Source organism: Melanotaenia boesemani, chromosome 9, assembly GCF_017639745.1.
Source record: "Melanotaenia boesemani isolate fMelBoe1 chromosome 9, fMelBoe1.pri, whole genome shotgun sequence".
Classification (NCBI taxonomy): domain Eukaryota; kingdom Metazoa; phylum Chordata; class Actinopteri; order Atheriniformes; family Melanotaeniidae; genus Melanotaenia; species Melanotaenia boesemani.
In genome coordinates, this window is record NC_055690.1 from 7,025,722 (window position 1) to 7,041,118 (window position 15,397).

General features: G+C 40.8%; 1 protein-coding gene across 3 annotated transcripts in view; it reads right to left on the reverse strand.

The window, feature by feature from the left end:
* LOC121645923 (centrosomal protein of 164 kDa-like) overlaps positions 1 to 10,316 on the reverse strand; it is a 25,157-nt gene extending 14,841 nt beyond the window's left edge. For 2 of the 3 annotated variants that reach the window (XR_006011536.1, XM_041994709.1), the window contains exons 1-20: positions 10,152 to 10,316; positions 9,629 to 9,712; positions 9,271 to 9,382; positions 8,449 to 8,674; positions 7,274 to 7,438; positions 7,049 to 7,171; positions 6,891 to 6,971; positions 6,648 to 6,752; positions 4,550 to 5,647; positions 3,959 to 4,009; positions 3,746 to 3,882; positions 3,027 to 3,536; positions 2,799 to 2,930; positions 2,238 to 2,433; positions 1,846 to 1,923; positions 1,610 to 1,732; positions 1,338 to 1,481; positions 472 to 555; positions 330 to 398; positions 7 to 245 (exon numbers count right to left, since the gene is read on the reverse strand). Coding sequence is in view for 2 of the 3 variants with exons in the window: in XM_041994709.1 (XP_041850643.1) it covers positions 7 to 245; positions 330 to 398; positions 472 to 555; positions 1,338 to 1,481; positions 1,610 to 1,732; positions 1,846 to 1,923; positions 2,238 to 2,433; positions 2,799 to 2,930; positions 3,027 to 3,536; positions 3,746 to 3,882; positions 3,959 to 4,009; positions 4,550 to 5,647; positions 6,648 to 6,752; positions 6,891 to 6,971; positions 7,049 to 7,171; positions 7,274 to 7,438; positions 8,449 to 8,674; positions 9,271 to 9,382; positions 9,629 to 9,707 (3,752 nt within the window). In the remaining variant the exon portion in view is untranslated. The remainder of the gene's footprint in view (positions 1 to 6; positions 246 to 329; positions 399 to 471; positions 556 to 1,337; positions 1,482 to 1,609; positions 1,733 to 1,845; positions 1,924 to 2,237; positions 2,434 to 2,798; positions 2,931 to 3,026; positions 3,537 to 3,745; positions 3,883 to 3,958; positions 4,010 to 4,549; positions 5,648 to 6,647; positions 6,753 to 6,890; positions 6,972 to 7,048; positions 7,172 to 7,273; positions 7,439 to 8,448; positions 8,675 to 9,270; positions 9,383 to 9,628; positions 9,713 to 10,151) is intronic. The other variant, XM_041994710.1, reaches the window with a different exon arrangement.
* Between the last annotated feature and the right edge of the window lie 5,081 nt (positions 10,317 to 15,397).

The window sequence follows — 15,397 nt, forward strand, 5'->3', positions numbered from 1 at the left end:
CTGTACCTGACTCTGCGACGGAGACGGTCACATCTCTCCTGCAGCAGTGCCACCTTGCTCTCCAGTCGCTCCCTGTCCTCCCTGGATTTGTCTCTCTCATCCCTCAGCTTCCCCACTTCCTCCTTGGCTGCACTTCTCTCCTCTCTGGCTCTGTGGATGAGTTCTCGGGCTTGAGCCAACTCCTCTCTTGTCCTCTGGAGCTGCTCCTTTAGTCGGTCTCTCTCCTGGATCAGCCGAGGTAAAGCCTGAACACACACATACAGCACACACACTTAACAAGTGGTAGAGAGCAAGTAAATCTAATTGGTTTATGGCAGAAAAGTTTGCACCTCTAGTTGCCTTTCTACTTCTTCCTCCTCTTCTCCAAGCTTCTTCCTCCTTCTCTTTAGATCTGCTGCCTGATAGTTAAGAGATGATTAGTCCATGTAATGCTTCTTTGTTTTAAAAGTATGTACAGAGTGAGAAATGAACCTTTGTCTGCAGCATGGCCTCTTGGCTCTTCAGCTCTTTGGCTCTAAGCTCTACCTGATCAGCCAGATCCTGCAGCTCTGACTCCTACAAGGCAAAGTAAAATCATTTCTCTATTTACAACAGGCTCCCCTCTTTTATGAGAACAACTTAGTGTCTGTAAGTGGTGTCTTTTAATTTACACCAGCAAACTGCAGTAGCAAGGCGTATGCTTAGCAGGTCAGTGTACGTTTTGACCATCGGATCTTTAATTCAGAGGTTTGCATTTAAGAACAAAAAAAAAAAAAAAAAAAAAACAAACCTTTAAAAATTAAAAGACTGAAATATGAGGTCATTTTCCTTTTACCTGGTAAAACAAAAAATGGCTGGAGTTTGGTTTTAAAGTCTGCAGAACAAAAATTTCTTCTTGGCATGTGGCTTTAAAAAACAAAAAAATACACATATATTTAAATATATATGATCAATCAATAGATAGCACTGTGTCAAATTCCACTCTTTAGGATCACATGGGTAAGATTTGGACCCTGATGGAAGGGACACAAAAAAATATGACAACCCGGATCGGATGTTACAGAACCCTTGCTAGTTTTAGCCCGTGGAAACAAAAATAATGCGTACTGACCCACCCTGTACTGAGCCAGACCCCTTTGTAGAAATGAGGCTTTACTGTTGACCACGCAGAGCCTCTAAGGGATTTGCCCAATAAACCACCACTTCCTGTCTGAGAATATGATGCATTTTGTGCTTGTAAAATTTGAAAAATATAAAAGGCTCATTTTTTGTTTTTAATACTGACCTCTGAATGGAAAATCCAATGACCAAAACATACACTGAACTTAGCAACACTGAGTGAGTAGATCCCATCTCACCTTCCGTGAGTGTACCACCTGAGTCTTTTGTATCTGTGTTTCGAGCTGCAGGCGGAGCTTCTCCAGCTGGACAGCATGTGAGGCCTGGAGATGCTCTCTATCCTCCTGCAGAGTGGACAGCAAGCGCTCCCTCATAACAGTCTCCTGGGACACAAACACATCCAACTCCCATCAATGCTTATTATTATACCAAAATCAGTTTGTGATATTTTCTTTTTTATCTTTTCCGTCTATTATTAGATGATGAAGCTCTATCCTAAAGAGCCTCTCACCTCATCAAGGTATTTTTCTCTGATGCTGTTCATCTCCCTCCTGTGGTCGTCCTTCATCTGCTCCAGCTTCCTCTCGTGGTCACGCTGGACTTCGTCTCGCACTTCCTGGAGAACGTCAGTCAGCTGTGCAGCAGCAGAGATGGTTGGAAATTTGGCCTCCAGCATCAGGTCAAGTTTATACAGAAACAGACATGCTGATGATGTAATTTTGGACGTGTTTGTGTTTGTTGCCTAACCTCTCTGTGGTACTCTGCCAGCTGCTGCTCAGGACGTGGACTCATCATCAGCTCCCTCCTCCTCTCTGTGCTTTTGACCTTTATACAGACAAAATATTGAGAGCACAGATCATTAAACTGTGTATCTCAGGTTCACTGGCACCATGCAGGAAGAACAAATAAGTGTATGGATAGATCACCTGGATGTGACACTGTGCACCATCAAACAAACCATAAACTTTTGGTTCTTGTCTAGTTTTCAGCTAAATTTGCAAGAATACATCCCAAAACCTGAATATACAGAAGAGGCCCAACGGTTTATTCAATCTTATGTAAATCACTTAAATAAAATACTTTTTTCTTTACACCCAAGGGAATGGGAGTAACTAAATCGCAAAAATTAAATTGGTCACCTCCTGTTTCAGAGTGTTCAGCTTCTCCTCCCTGTCTCTCTCGAGTCTCGTCCTCTGAGCCTGCAGCTCCTCCTCCGACTCAGCCTTCAGACGTTCAACCTCCTGCTTCGTCTGGGCCTCCAGTTTGTCGCGCATCGCTGCTCGTTCCTCCTCCAGAGTCACCCGTAACTCCTTCAGCATGACCTCGCTCTCTTCTCTTAAGAAGATAAAACAGTCAGCAACATTAAAACAAGGGTTGGTGATTAGGTCGAGTTGATTTGGATTTAAATTTGGTATTTAAAAGGTTGTATTTAGGTAGACGCAGCACAATCTTAAAGCAGGCAGCGACAGACTCTCAGAGACTCTGCCTCCCTAAGGTGCTCTTTTGATATTTTTCCTTTCTTTTCCAACAATCCAAAGACATGAAGATCAATTGCAGTAGGGGTCTAAAACCTGTCCAGGCTGTAGCCCACTTCTCATTCCTTCATAGTAAACAGGATATGAAGGGCATGAATAATGCATGGATGGTGGCCATCATCTTCTTTGCTTTATGCATGTTTACTGCATGTGAGTAAGTCTGACCTGACTTTGTGTTGCTGCTCCTCTCTCTCTCTTTTCATAGACTCTCTGAGTTCTTCCAGCACGCCATCAGACTCCTCATTCAGCCTCACCTCCTCTTCTCTCCTCTTAGACAAGAGACACTGTTGCAGGGCCCTGGACATATGCAAATTACCCTTTTAAGCTCAAACAACTTTTAAGAATGGGAAGTAAACGACACAGAAAACAGGTAAATGCAGTCACGTTTACTACCTCAGTCTTTCCTCACTCTCCTCCCTCAGCTTCCTCTCCTCTTCCTCCTCTTCTTTCCTCAATTTCTCCTGCAGAAGATGCATCCTTTTCTCCTTTTCCTTCAACAAATGCTCCTTCTCCTCCTCCATCTCTTGTTCAGCCTCCCTCCTAAGTCTCTTCTCCGCCTCCCTTTCTTTCAGTCTCTTTTCCTCTCTCTCTGCCCTCTTCCTCTCCTCCTCGTTGTCCGTCTCCTTCCGGATTCTCCAGCTTGGGTCATCTCCCAGAGGGCTCTCTTGTTTATTTAAGGTGGGTTCAGGATCACATGGAGCTTCAAAAGTCCGGGCCAGCCGACCTCTTGACGTTTCAGGTCTCTGTAGCCCCAGAGACACATCAAGGCTTTGTATTTTCTGATGGTGGGGGGCACCTTGTTCAGAGTGGAGGGAGCTGGAAAGTGAGGGTGATGGGCTGGACTGGTGGAGGATAAGTCGGTCAACTTTAGGGAGTGCAGGGTTGTCTTTAGCTAGCATATGACTGCAGAAAAAGAAAGCGGGGAATTTTTAAAGCAAAAAAAGAAAAAGTAAAATAAATTTTAGCTATTGCACGCAATCTTTGGTTATTTCATTAAAGAACAAATTATGTTTATTTGTAAAAGTTCTTGAAAACAAAAATGTTGGGCATCAGATCATTTGCACAAGTGCAGCTGAAACATCTGAGGACCTGCTAAAAATACAAGAAGCTACCTGTAGTTGGTCTCTGTCTTTGTCTTTCCTCTGCTCCCATTTTCCTCCTCTTCTTCTTCATGTGTTCCTCCTCTGTCTTTTTCCACTGGACTGATTGTGCCAGAGAGGTCGTTGATGTCTAGAACTTTCTGTGACAGCTTTAAGAAACAAAACTACGATTATGAGATGTCTGGCATTTAACAGCTGAATGAATGAATGGCATGATCAGATTACCTTGACATCCACTGAGGAGGACGCCTCTATGTTTTTACTGGCCTCCGACTCCTGCAATGACACACACACATGACACTGATTTACAAGGTAACGGTTCTGAATGAAACCTTCATGCGCAGGTGTTATGAATCAAACCTTTCACAGGAAACACTGAACACTGAAGAAAGCGGCTAATACCAAAGAAAAACACAGAAGGTCAAGGCAAAGCCTACATGCAAACACAAGCAGGGCCAGGCTGCAGGCAGGCATGTTGTATAAAAATCACACAGCAAAGCGTTCTGCAGCTGTAAGTGGGTGATGGTAGGAGAGATCAAAATTACATCTCTGATCTAAAAGCTGACAAATTATAAAAAGTCTGCAGGATTAGAAGTTTCCAATCCAGACCTCAGGGGCTCAAATAAATGGGCCCATAACCAATTTCATCCACTTTCTAAGCAAAGATATCCAGACAGGAAATCACAGCAAGCCCCTAAGGCACAAGAATTGGATTCTGGGAGCTACATGCACCCACTTGCATATAACAGGCAGGGCCAGAACTGGTTGTGGGGGAGTGACCGGGTTGGGGGAGGCAGAGACAACACTGAACCCTACCTCTGCAGAAAGGGAAGATTTTTTGGTCACATTCTTCATCACATCAGCAAGGCTTTCACTCTTTTGGTAATGCATCTTATGCCCCAGCTTGGCTGCTTTGACCTGAGATGGCCCCGCTTTAAAAACCTCCACGACTTCCTCCTCACTCTCCGATGCTTCTTTGGGACTTTGACCATCAGACTCATCTTCTATTTCCACTCCTTCCTTCAATGTTTCTTCCCCTCCGCTCTGCACACATCTTTCTAAGGCGTCCTTGTGAGTCTCTGACAGTTTCCTGTGGCTGATGGAGCATCTCTGCAGGGCCTCATCACTCTCACCCTCCTCATCCTCTTCCTGTCCTTTTTTGCTATTTATCTCCACTTCTCTCTCACTTTCATTCTGCCCTTCATCGGAAATGCTTCTCTCAGTCTCATCTCTCTCTCTGTCAAGACTGTCCTCCTCCTCCCTTCCTCCATCTCCATCACTCTTGTGGCAGTTTGCCACAGCTTCATCCTTGAATTCTCCATGTTTTTTCAGCCCTTCTTTCTCCTCGGTTACACTCCTCCCAGGCTCATCACTCACCTCTCTGTTTCTGGCTTCATCATCCTCCCTTTCAACAAATCTTTCTATCTCTTCATCACTGCTATTTCCCTCTAGTTCATTATCCTTTCTATCATTGTGTTCCACACTTTCTGAGACTTCACCTTTCTCTTCATCCTTTTCTACATCTTCACCAACACTGTACTCCTCCTCAATCTCATTACTCTCTTCCTTCTCTTCCTTCTCTTCTTTCTCACTCTCTGCAGCCACTTTACTTGCATCCTCATCTTCCTCTCGCCTTGAATTATCTTTCCCATCTGCTTCTTCTCCATCCTGCAGCTCATTTCCTCCCCATTCATTTGCCTTGCTCCCTGCTTCCTCTGCGTCCCTTCCTTCTCCATCATCTCCCTTCTCTTCCTGAACAGCTTCCAACTCTCCTCCCTCCTCTGCAACCTCCTCTAGTGACTGATCAGCAAAGTGTTCAGAATCAGGGGTGGTAACACCAGCCCCCTCCTCGCTGACTTGGTTTCTGTCAGCCGTTGTGGGAGAGAGGTGGATGTGGCGACCCTTCAAGGAGTCCTTGGTGGAGGGTGAAAGGAAGAACAGTCCGTCCATCCCCAAAACGGGAGGCACAAAGGAAGGCGTGCAGAGACACAAGGGGACAGAAGGGATGCAGGAGGGCAGGTGAGAGAAGGAGGCAGAAAAACCGGCTGTGACCCACTGAAAGATGATGACGGTGTGATGTATTGGGAACAAGTGCATGCAGAAACAAAACAACTGAACAAGTTAGAGCTGGCACATAAATAAATTAATTAAAACAGATAAATAAATATAAAATATTTCTTCTTCTGGATATTTTGGTTATATAAACACCAGCACACACATAGGAATGGGGTCCACCAGGCTGTTAATGAATCAGTCATTTTAGGACAAAGACCGGACTGACTGGAAGATGAAAGGAAGTCGTATAAGGTAAATAAATTAGGCTAAAAAAAGGTTTAAAAATCATTTATGATGGTGATGACACATGCCAGGGTTATTTTAGGTCAAACAGCGAAACAGTAACAGCGACAGTAGGAGGAGAGCAGGACAAAGAGGAAGACACAGTAACAGCCGTGGCCATAGGATAGATCCCAGCAGCACACCAGCTGCGTGAACATGTGTGGGTCATGGTGCAAAGTGGAGAGGTTTAAAAGATCAAAAAGACACAAGAGAAGGAATTACAGATGGATCAGAAACCACAAGGCAACAAGAAAAGACCACGATGGCAACGATGCACAGAAAATCAGAACTGTCAAATAAAAACATGCAAATCTTGAATAAATATGCATTAATTCTCTAGATCTTTCTTTTAGTGTCTTTAGGTGTCTTGGAAATTACCTTCAACATGATTGACGGATGTGGTTTTACAAGAAACTCACACAAAAAGGACGTACTCAAAGATACTAATGATAGTTAAGCCAAGTAATTCCAATAAACTAAACACCAGTTATGAAAGGATGTGACACTGTTGTACAAGAGTAAAGAGTAAAGGAATGGCAGAGCAGATTTGTGAGTGTGTGTGTGTGTGTGTTTTTACCTGCTGCGATGGTGGTTCAGGGCTGTGGTCTCCAGACAGTGCCAAGTCCTGCAACTCTGGCTCCGTCCTCTCCTCAGCTGGAGCTGCACCGCTGGCTTCACTGTCCTGAAGAAAACATACACACAGGATGCACAATCTTTCCACTGGAGCTGACAAAAAAACTTAACTGGAAGTCATTTAAAGGAGTTAATTAGTCAGAAAATGTCTGACTATAAATCTAATCTAATAAATCTATTAATCTACCTCATAATGCAGACCTCCACCAAGAGTGTCCAGGTCTAGGTGGAGGTTCTTCAGAAGTCTGTCTGAACCACGAGGACTTGACTGAAAAAAAAAGGACAATGTCTGGTTTTGTAAGGATATTAAGTACAGTTTTGAGAGGATCAGAGAGCAAAACTAACCTCATTTTCTGAGATTTTTTCTTCAGGATTGTCATCATCATCATCCAAGCCAGGTAAAGTAAATGACACCCTCTCCTCTTGCCTGGTACCTAAAACACTAGATGCCCCGCTGCTTCGAGGAGCCTGAAAAAGGAAATGATTTGGGATTTTGGTTTGGAAAAAAAATGAAAACTCAAGAGATTGTTTAGTTCTACATGTAGTAACAGAGCCTAAATAAGTTCTTACTCGGAGGGATGTCTTTAGAGGTTCCAGCCCACCTGAACTGCCAAGGGACCCCCGAAGAGAAGGAGCAGATCCAGAAAGAGGCCCTTGACCAGGGGCGTCCAGACCTCTCACAGGAACCAAGCTGGCAAGTGGGGATGATAATGGTCCTAAAGAAGAGCTCAGCGCCTACAGGAAAACATTTTTCCAAGACATTTTTGATAACTTTTTGAATGTCAAATAAGGAATACACCCAGACATGGACCATAACCAAACAATTTGGGTACCTGAGACATTTAAACTTTTACATACCAGGAAGGATGTTTCCTAAAACTTCCAAAGTAGGTCAAAATATTTACATTAATATCATTACTTCTACCAAGGCGGATGTTATGTTGTCAGCGTTGTACGTTTGTCTGTCTGATAGCAACATAACTCAAAATTTAATGGATTAGATTTCTTGGGGAAATCTTGAAAGTGGAATAAGGGAGAATTGATTTCATTTTGGGAGTGATCCAGATCACCGCCTGGATCCAGGAATTTTTTAAAGGATTCTTAAGAAGCGAAAGCATCCGGGAACATTTGTGAACATAAGGTTGCAAACGTAAGACCACTGGATTTTTAGCATCAGTCATCACAGATTTTTCTGTGATTTTTGTAGAGTTTCCTTTAAAGTATGCCAAAAGGTTGTGTTGCGGTTGTGTTGTTCCACAACAACACAACAAGAGACCTACCGAAAAGACACAAAAAGCCAGAAAGATGTGACACTGTCTAGCGGCTATCGAAAGTATTACTGCTGACAATCTTGGAGTCCTTGGGGGGTAATTTTGACAATTAGAGTTCTAACTCAAAACTAATGCTCACAATTGTTGACAAAAAAAAAAAGACACTGGCTTATCAGAGGTATGTGCGGAGGTATGCACTCTCTGAGTGCTTCTAGTTTTACTTAAAATATTCAGCAAGCAAGAATTTAATAAAAGATACTATCTAAATGTGTTTTATGGACAGAAATGCTAATAGCTCCAAAGTAGTAGCACTATAAATGCTACAACCTTCAGCTCAGGTCCTTTGAACTTAGCTAACCGTGTCAGGCTGGGAATCGCCTCCAAACACTGTTTTTTTTAAAAAGGAATCACATAAATAAACTAAACAAGATTCAATTAGATCTTTCATGGAAACTATTATTATCAATCACTCACTGATGGAGCCTTCAGTGGATCCTTCCTCTTCTTCTCTTTCTTCTCCTTCTTCTCTTTCTTCTTCTTCTTGTCCTTCTTAGCCCCTGCCCCGCTGGCAGCTGCTGTGAGATGAATGCGCTCACGCTCCTGGCTCACCAGGCGCCGGTAGTGCTCGTCACATGGGTGGTCCCAGGTGGACTGGCCAGTGGAGAAGTTGAAGTAGTAAACATCCCCTGTCACATCCTGACTTTAGAGAGGAAGGAAGGAGAAAGAAGTCACTTTAGCACTTAAAATAAGCAAAGAGAAAGCAAAGACAAGAGATGGATGGGTTGATGATTGGATAGATGGATATACAGACACATGGTTGGGAGGATGGGGGGAAGAAGAGACAAATGGACAAGGTGGATGGATGGATGATGGATGGATGGATAGACATGACAAATTATTTTACTTTGGTCAATAACCCAATTTTGTAATCAATGTTACTGCTAGCAGAAACCGGCTTGGAGTATCAGACTGAAGCAAAAATTAACTAGAAAGGCAGTAATAATAATACCTTACATCGCTGTGTTGTAAGGTTGCAGGTGTTACTTTTTTAGCTGCACTTCAGCTCATATCTCTAAAGAGACATCGTTGAGAGCAGGTGACTTAACTCTCAAGGTTCAGATCCTCATTTTTGATCACTAATGTCAACATAAAACTGCACTGTTTTACTACATTACTGCCAAACAAATGTAAACTTGCAGGGCAGCATTGCTAAATTTCAAATAGTTTCTGTTTTTGATAGCAGCTGAATCAACATGGTGGCAGAGATCTACTCTCCAGCATCTCTCTCATGCTTACCAAGGCTTCCACTCAGGAGGCAAAGGGACGACAATGCCCTCCCTGGCCAGCCACAACAGCTCTGGCTCATTCTCAGGATCGATGCCAATTTCTCTTGCATATTCTTGGATCTCTGACCAGTAAGAGAATATAAGATACGAGAACAGCTGGGTGAAATGAGAGCATTTTTCAAACATCATGCAGCAGAATAAAACTCAAAATATACACTGTCCATTGCTGACTGTTGAAATCTGATATTGCATAACTGCATTCATTCATCCCATTGTGCATAATAATTGGCCAAGGATTACTGTGTGATACAAAGATCATCATATTATAGCTTTTAGTTAATCTTCTATACATGCATGCTAACCAATACCTTGTTCAGAGGGGATGTAGCTCTCATCGTAGTCCTCTTCAAGGATCAGCTGGTCTCCTATGAGAGCAGCCGCAGTCATGGTTACTGCAGAAACAAGCAGGAGGTGGAAAACCCAATGACTGGTTAAAGATGGTTGCATTTCATAAACTGATATCATTTGTTTCGATTGCAAGCCTCTAAACTGAACTTTGCAGAGAGAAATGCACAATGTTATTGAGGAAATCCAATATCTTATCCACTAATCTTATCTACAAATAAGATTAAAAATTAGCAAACGCATTTGTTGCTAAATGACTAACAGGAGCGCGATTGTGCCTCTAAGAAATGGTTGATCTCTACAGCTAGACAGCAACAATGTCGATGACTGTTAGATATCAACGTGCAATCAATCTGAATCACATTAATGCGATGAACGGGCTGGAGAAGGATGAGCTAAGCTAATTAACGGCAGCATTTCCTGCTAATTTCAACGTTAGCTCGGAAAGCTAAATAGTTAATAAGCTGACTCGTATGAGCAATTTACCTCCCCAACTTTAAATAGTTTCTCATTAGTACTTCTAGAAAAAAAAGAGCTTTCAGTTAATTGAAAAGACAGACATGGTGTATTCAGAATGGGAAAAGATGCAAAAGTTACACTCAAAACATAATATCCAAGGACGCTTCCCTGGTTTCCTGCTGACGATGGAGAGACGTGACTCTGACTGGCTCAACGACGTGCGGCGTTTACGTGTACTCGGAAATTCCTAATTTACTTGGATTTCTAGCAAATCAATGCACATTACACACTAAATACTCACGAGGAAACCGTGTATACATTTCTTGCAGATAACTATTTCCTAAATATGATTTTAAATTACTAAAATGTTGTTCGCCTATTTATACATTTCTTTCTTTTATGCTTTCCTCCAGGAAAATACACTTGTAAGTGTACACTTTAGCTGTCATTGATCCAGGCTGTGGGAGGCCTCTACAGAAATCTCACACAGGTACCACTGGCTTTATAAATCTGTACTCCACTCACTTTTCATCATGTAGCATATAATATATTTAAATAGTAATCTTTGAAGCTGTTGAACAGATGGTTTTTGTTCTCAATTTTTCTTCTAAATCATGCTTCCCATTCCTCTGTCCTTTTTTGGGTCAGGGGTTTTCAGTCAGCCGTTTGTCTGTAGCACTCATTGGGCAAACTGTACTAAAAAGAAAGCATTTCAATATGAAAACTGAAATAATCACAAAGGAGTGGCAATGCTTCCACTCATCATCACCAAAGCATAGTGTAAAAGTCCCTAAACGATTTGTGACACCTCACTTCAGCCCACTTTATTTGTAAAAGAAAAATATCAATTTAAACAAAACTCTATTGTTAAATGTGGTTGAAGGAACTACTCTTTTTAAAATATATGTCAAATAGTTCAGTAGCTGTGAGTTTATTTTTAGAAAGTGAAGACTTAATGTGTGTTGCACGTGTTATTGTAAGGGAGGTTAAATGCTAGGATGCCTGTGGTGTGTCAGATGGCACTTATCCTCCCAACGCCTGTCACCCTCAGCTGGGTGCTGAATTAACACTGTGTTGCTAAATGATGCATTTGTTCAGTCTCACAGCCATGGTGTGCTATCACATTGCTGAGAACTGTCTCATTAAATTTATTGTTAGTTTATTGTAAAAAAATTAAAAAAAGAAGAGTAGTGCATTATTTCTCATCCACTGCAATATATATATAATTTAAAATTTCTTGGCACTCTATTTTTACACTGGATCGTTAGACTATTGCTTCAATATGTAAAGCTAGTCAGGTGTTTAACCACAAGAGGGCAGATGAGTCGGAAAAAGGCATCATAACTTGTTTTATCAACAGATTTTTTATTTTTTGGAAGCTTAAAGTTACTTTGAAGCATTAAATTTAAAAGATCTCCGTAGTATTCAAAGCATGTTTTTCTTATTGTTGCTATTTTTCATGTGTTAGGCACATATTAAAGCAAAATGATCACTTTATTACACACTAATTCTCTGTAAAAGTAGCATCAAGTATAAAGAAAACTAGTTCTAAATCCTTCAGAGTCATGGATGAAAAAGACTCTTCCTCACCCAGTGTTTACCTTTGATGTGGGTGGCTTGTTTCTAGTATCAGGGTGAATGGCCTCTACGTCTTGGGCAATGCTTTAGAATTACAAACAGGCCTTGAAACTTTAATGATCAACACCTACGCGCTGAGCCACAAAATACACAACACCAGCATAAGATTGCGCTATTAAATGCACACAAATACTTTGTGAGAGTGATGCTGGGAGATGGTTCTCCAAAAACTGCCTGCTCAGATTCTTTGCTTTTTATTTTATTATATATATTTTTAAAACTCTCAGGGTAAAGTTTAAAGTTTCATCTGGGACATGATGTTGGAAAGTCCTTACATTTAACTGTGCATGTGAATGAACTGTATTATCTTAGGAACATGCTTAAGAACAGCAAATGGCTGCACGGACTCATAAACTGAGAAGATAATGCTCCCTATCTCTGATCAGAACAACAGCTCATTGCATGTTAGTTGTTGTGGAACATGCCCTTTTGTGTTTCCTCTTTATTCTGTAAATGCATGAGCATTTCTCAGCATGCATGCGGCTTATTTTATGATTAGAAATAATTCTTTATTGTACCTTGTCTAGGTTATCTGAGTTCAGGGTGGATTTTCTTGTCTTGCTGTCAAGCTGCACAGCCCTCAGGGCGATGCAACCAGCAGTGAGGCTCTGCAAGCAGGGCTTCGCTCCAAATATCTGTATTAAAACAGAAATTAACTCAGCAGGTGTGTCATTGCAAAACCACATCACTACAGTTAAGTAGACTTGGGTATAGCAATCTTAAGTGGTGTGTGTGTTGGAGAAAACAAGTGTGAGCGTCCGCCACACTGTTACAGCTGCAATAACCTCCCCTGCTGGTTTTAAACAGTGCTCCATCACAGAGGCAGCTGGAACAATGACGTGACCTTTGACCCACGGCCAGCGCCTGATCAAATGGTGGATTTGCTGATTAAATATTTATCAGCTCCAGCAAATCTGGTAAATCTGGCGTAAACGTTGATTTTCATCAACAAGCACAGAGAAATCCCATCACATGTAAATGAAACTACAATTTAAATTAATCAAAATGTCCTAATTGTGTCTGTTCTTGCAATTATTTAGTCTCAAATGAAGCACAGGTGATGTTTTTTATCCCAGGGGTAGTACTGCTGATTAGCTGACAAAGCTATGGTTTGTGTTTGAAATAAAATCCTTCTTTTTTTGCTCATTTTGCCCCCCCTCACAGGAATTGAGTGTTGTTGCAATACGTGCAACCTCAGCAACTGTCCTGCCAGCTCGAAGAACTGAAGACCTATTGATAACAGTTATGACAGCAGTAATCTATAGACACGACTCAGTGTGGATGCTGAATCAATGCACTGCAGTGCAAGCAGTCTCAAAGGTTGCTGTTCCAGATAAGAGTCTTTCCTCTGACGAGGCCTGTTTCACTCTTGATTAGCAGCTCTGAGCAGCTGATATTATATGTTGAACACTCTTATCTTATGGGCCAGGGCAAAAGCCCCAAAGACCACTGTACAATGAAACAATGTGGTGTAATCTCTTCTACCTTTTTCTCTGGTAGCTGTGTATAATGGATACCTAGTACTACTGATTTATTCCATTCATATTTTCCTTTTTAAAGTAACTTTTCTGTCCGACAGATGATAGAGGAGGGCATCTTAAAGCTGCATTTTCTGTCAGCCTTAGCTTCAAAAACAAAAACATTACATTTATAATAATATTAAGTAGATAAACAGATAATGATCAATCAGCCAATATGACCAAAAGATCAATAAACTGTCTCAGTGTCGGTATAGTGCTATTTTAAAAAATAATTTGGTATTTATTTCCATGCAGATGCTTCCAAGTGATCTGATGCTATACTACAACGCTTCCATCGTTACATTTTTCAGCTGGTTTGCAGTATTTTGCTAATCGGTGACAGAGCTGATAACAGGGCTGATAACGATGCTGGTAACGTGGCAGGAGAAGGTAACTCCTCTGTCTTGTCATCAGGCTCATGAGCTTGACTCCCCTTATGTGAGAAGTAAATGAAGTTAGAAGAGTTACTGACAAAGAATAAAAGAAAAAGGCAAATGGAAGTTAGGTGAAGCAAAGGATGCTAGCATGTACCTTTTTATAGAAATAAAATTAGGCTTTTATGCCAACAAGGTGATTTCCAAAGAGCTATCAGCTAAAATTTGACATATTGTGTGACCTGTTGTATGATGTGTCTTAAACCCTTTGAGCCCTGTGAAAATATTTAGCTTGAAAAATCATTGCTTGAAAAGAATTGACTATATCTCTGCAACCACAAGATCTATTTGGATGCTTTAAGATACACGAGAAAACGTGATATGTGTTAATGTGTATTAATACCAGCAGTGTTACTGGTGAAGAATTAATGAAGATAACACATAGAAAAAATAAAAAAGTTTCAGACACTTTCAGGATGAATATGAAAATCTCTTTAAAATGATGCAGCTGTAGCTCTAAACCTCTATAAAATCATAACTTAAACATTTTCTCAGAAAAGGCCAACTCTGATTAAATGAAGTAGAACAAAATAAGACGGTTTTACTACAGACAATTCACTACTTAAAGAAAGGGGAAGAAATCTTAATTAAGAAAATTAAGGCTGTAATAATAAATTAAAGTTGATTATAACTTATATTGATTTGCCTGTTAAAACTGTATAAGCTCTCGCTGTGCTTCATAAATTATTTTTCCATTTATGATTTTACATGTTTCAATAGACCTCTGCAACTTTTTCCAATTTCCATGGTAACACAAGACTTTACTGCGATAATTTCCCTGCATAATTAAAACTGCATAAGCGCAATTCCTGTAAGTTATAAAGATACTATTCATCAAGAGAAGTCAGGATAAGTCTTAATTCCTACAAATTTAGTAATAAAATAACATAAGGCAGCATAAGGAAAGATTTGGTAACCCAATTTACACAGAAATAGTGTCCAAAGAAATCCTTTAAAATGACCCATTTATAATATTAGTGTGTTTTAAGCTTTAGGGGTTCCTGCTTCCACAGTTCTTGTGCTTTTTCTTGGAACTATGAGCATCAATGACCTTTTTTGCATAAGGCATGCATTGGACATGTTGCAACTGAACATAGTGATTGATCATATAGGCTAGGCATTATGTAAGGACCGCATGCCAGCTCTTACAATGATTAACCTTGCACTTGGTAACCCTGTACCCTTACACTACACCTTTTACTCTGCAGTGGTCTGATATACTGGCGGCAATATGTCTTTATATCAAATATAGATGCTTGTTTTCACTTTAGAACAAAAACGAAAGTACATTTTTCTAAATGTTACACATTTAAATTCCAATTCTCAACAGTATAAGCCAGATAAACTATTTATTTGTCCTCTTTGTGCAGGCTAGACATGCTTGACAGAAGCTACTGTTCCTATAACAGTATTTAAATGTATTATTTAGGACCACACACTGCAATCCCTCCAATTCCTCAAATCACATGAAATCGCGGTGACAAAGTCCAGAGGTGATAGGACAACAAACAACAGAACAGCACACACCACTCTTTGACCTATTAATCATCCCACACACCACTGAGTAATTTTGTTATCCGTACTTTGAGATGTGTGTTTTGGTACTTTCTTGATCACTGCATAACATTACATGGTTTAGTTAGTGTGTTTGCTTGTTTGCCATCCTCAAATCAGTAACTTT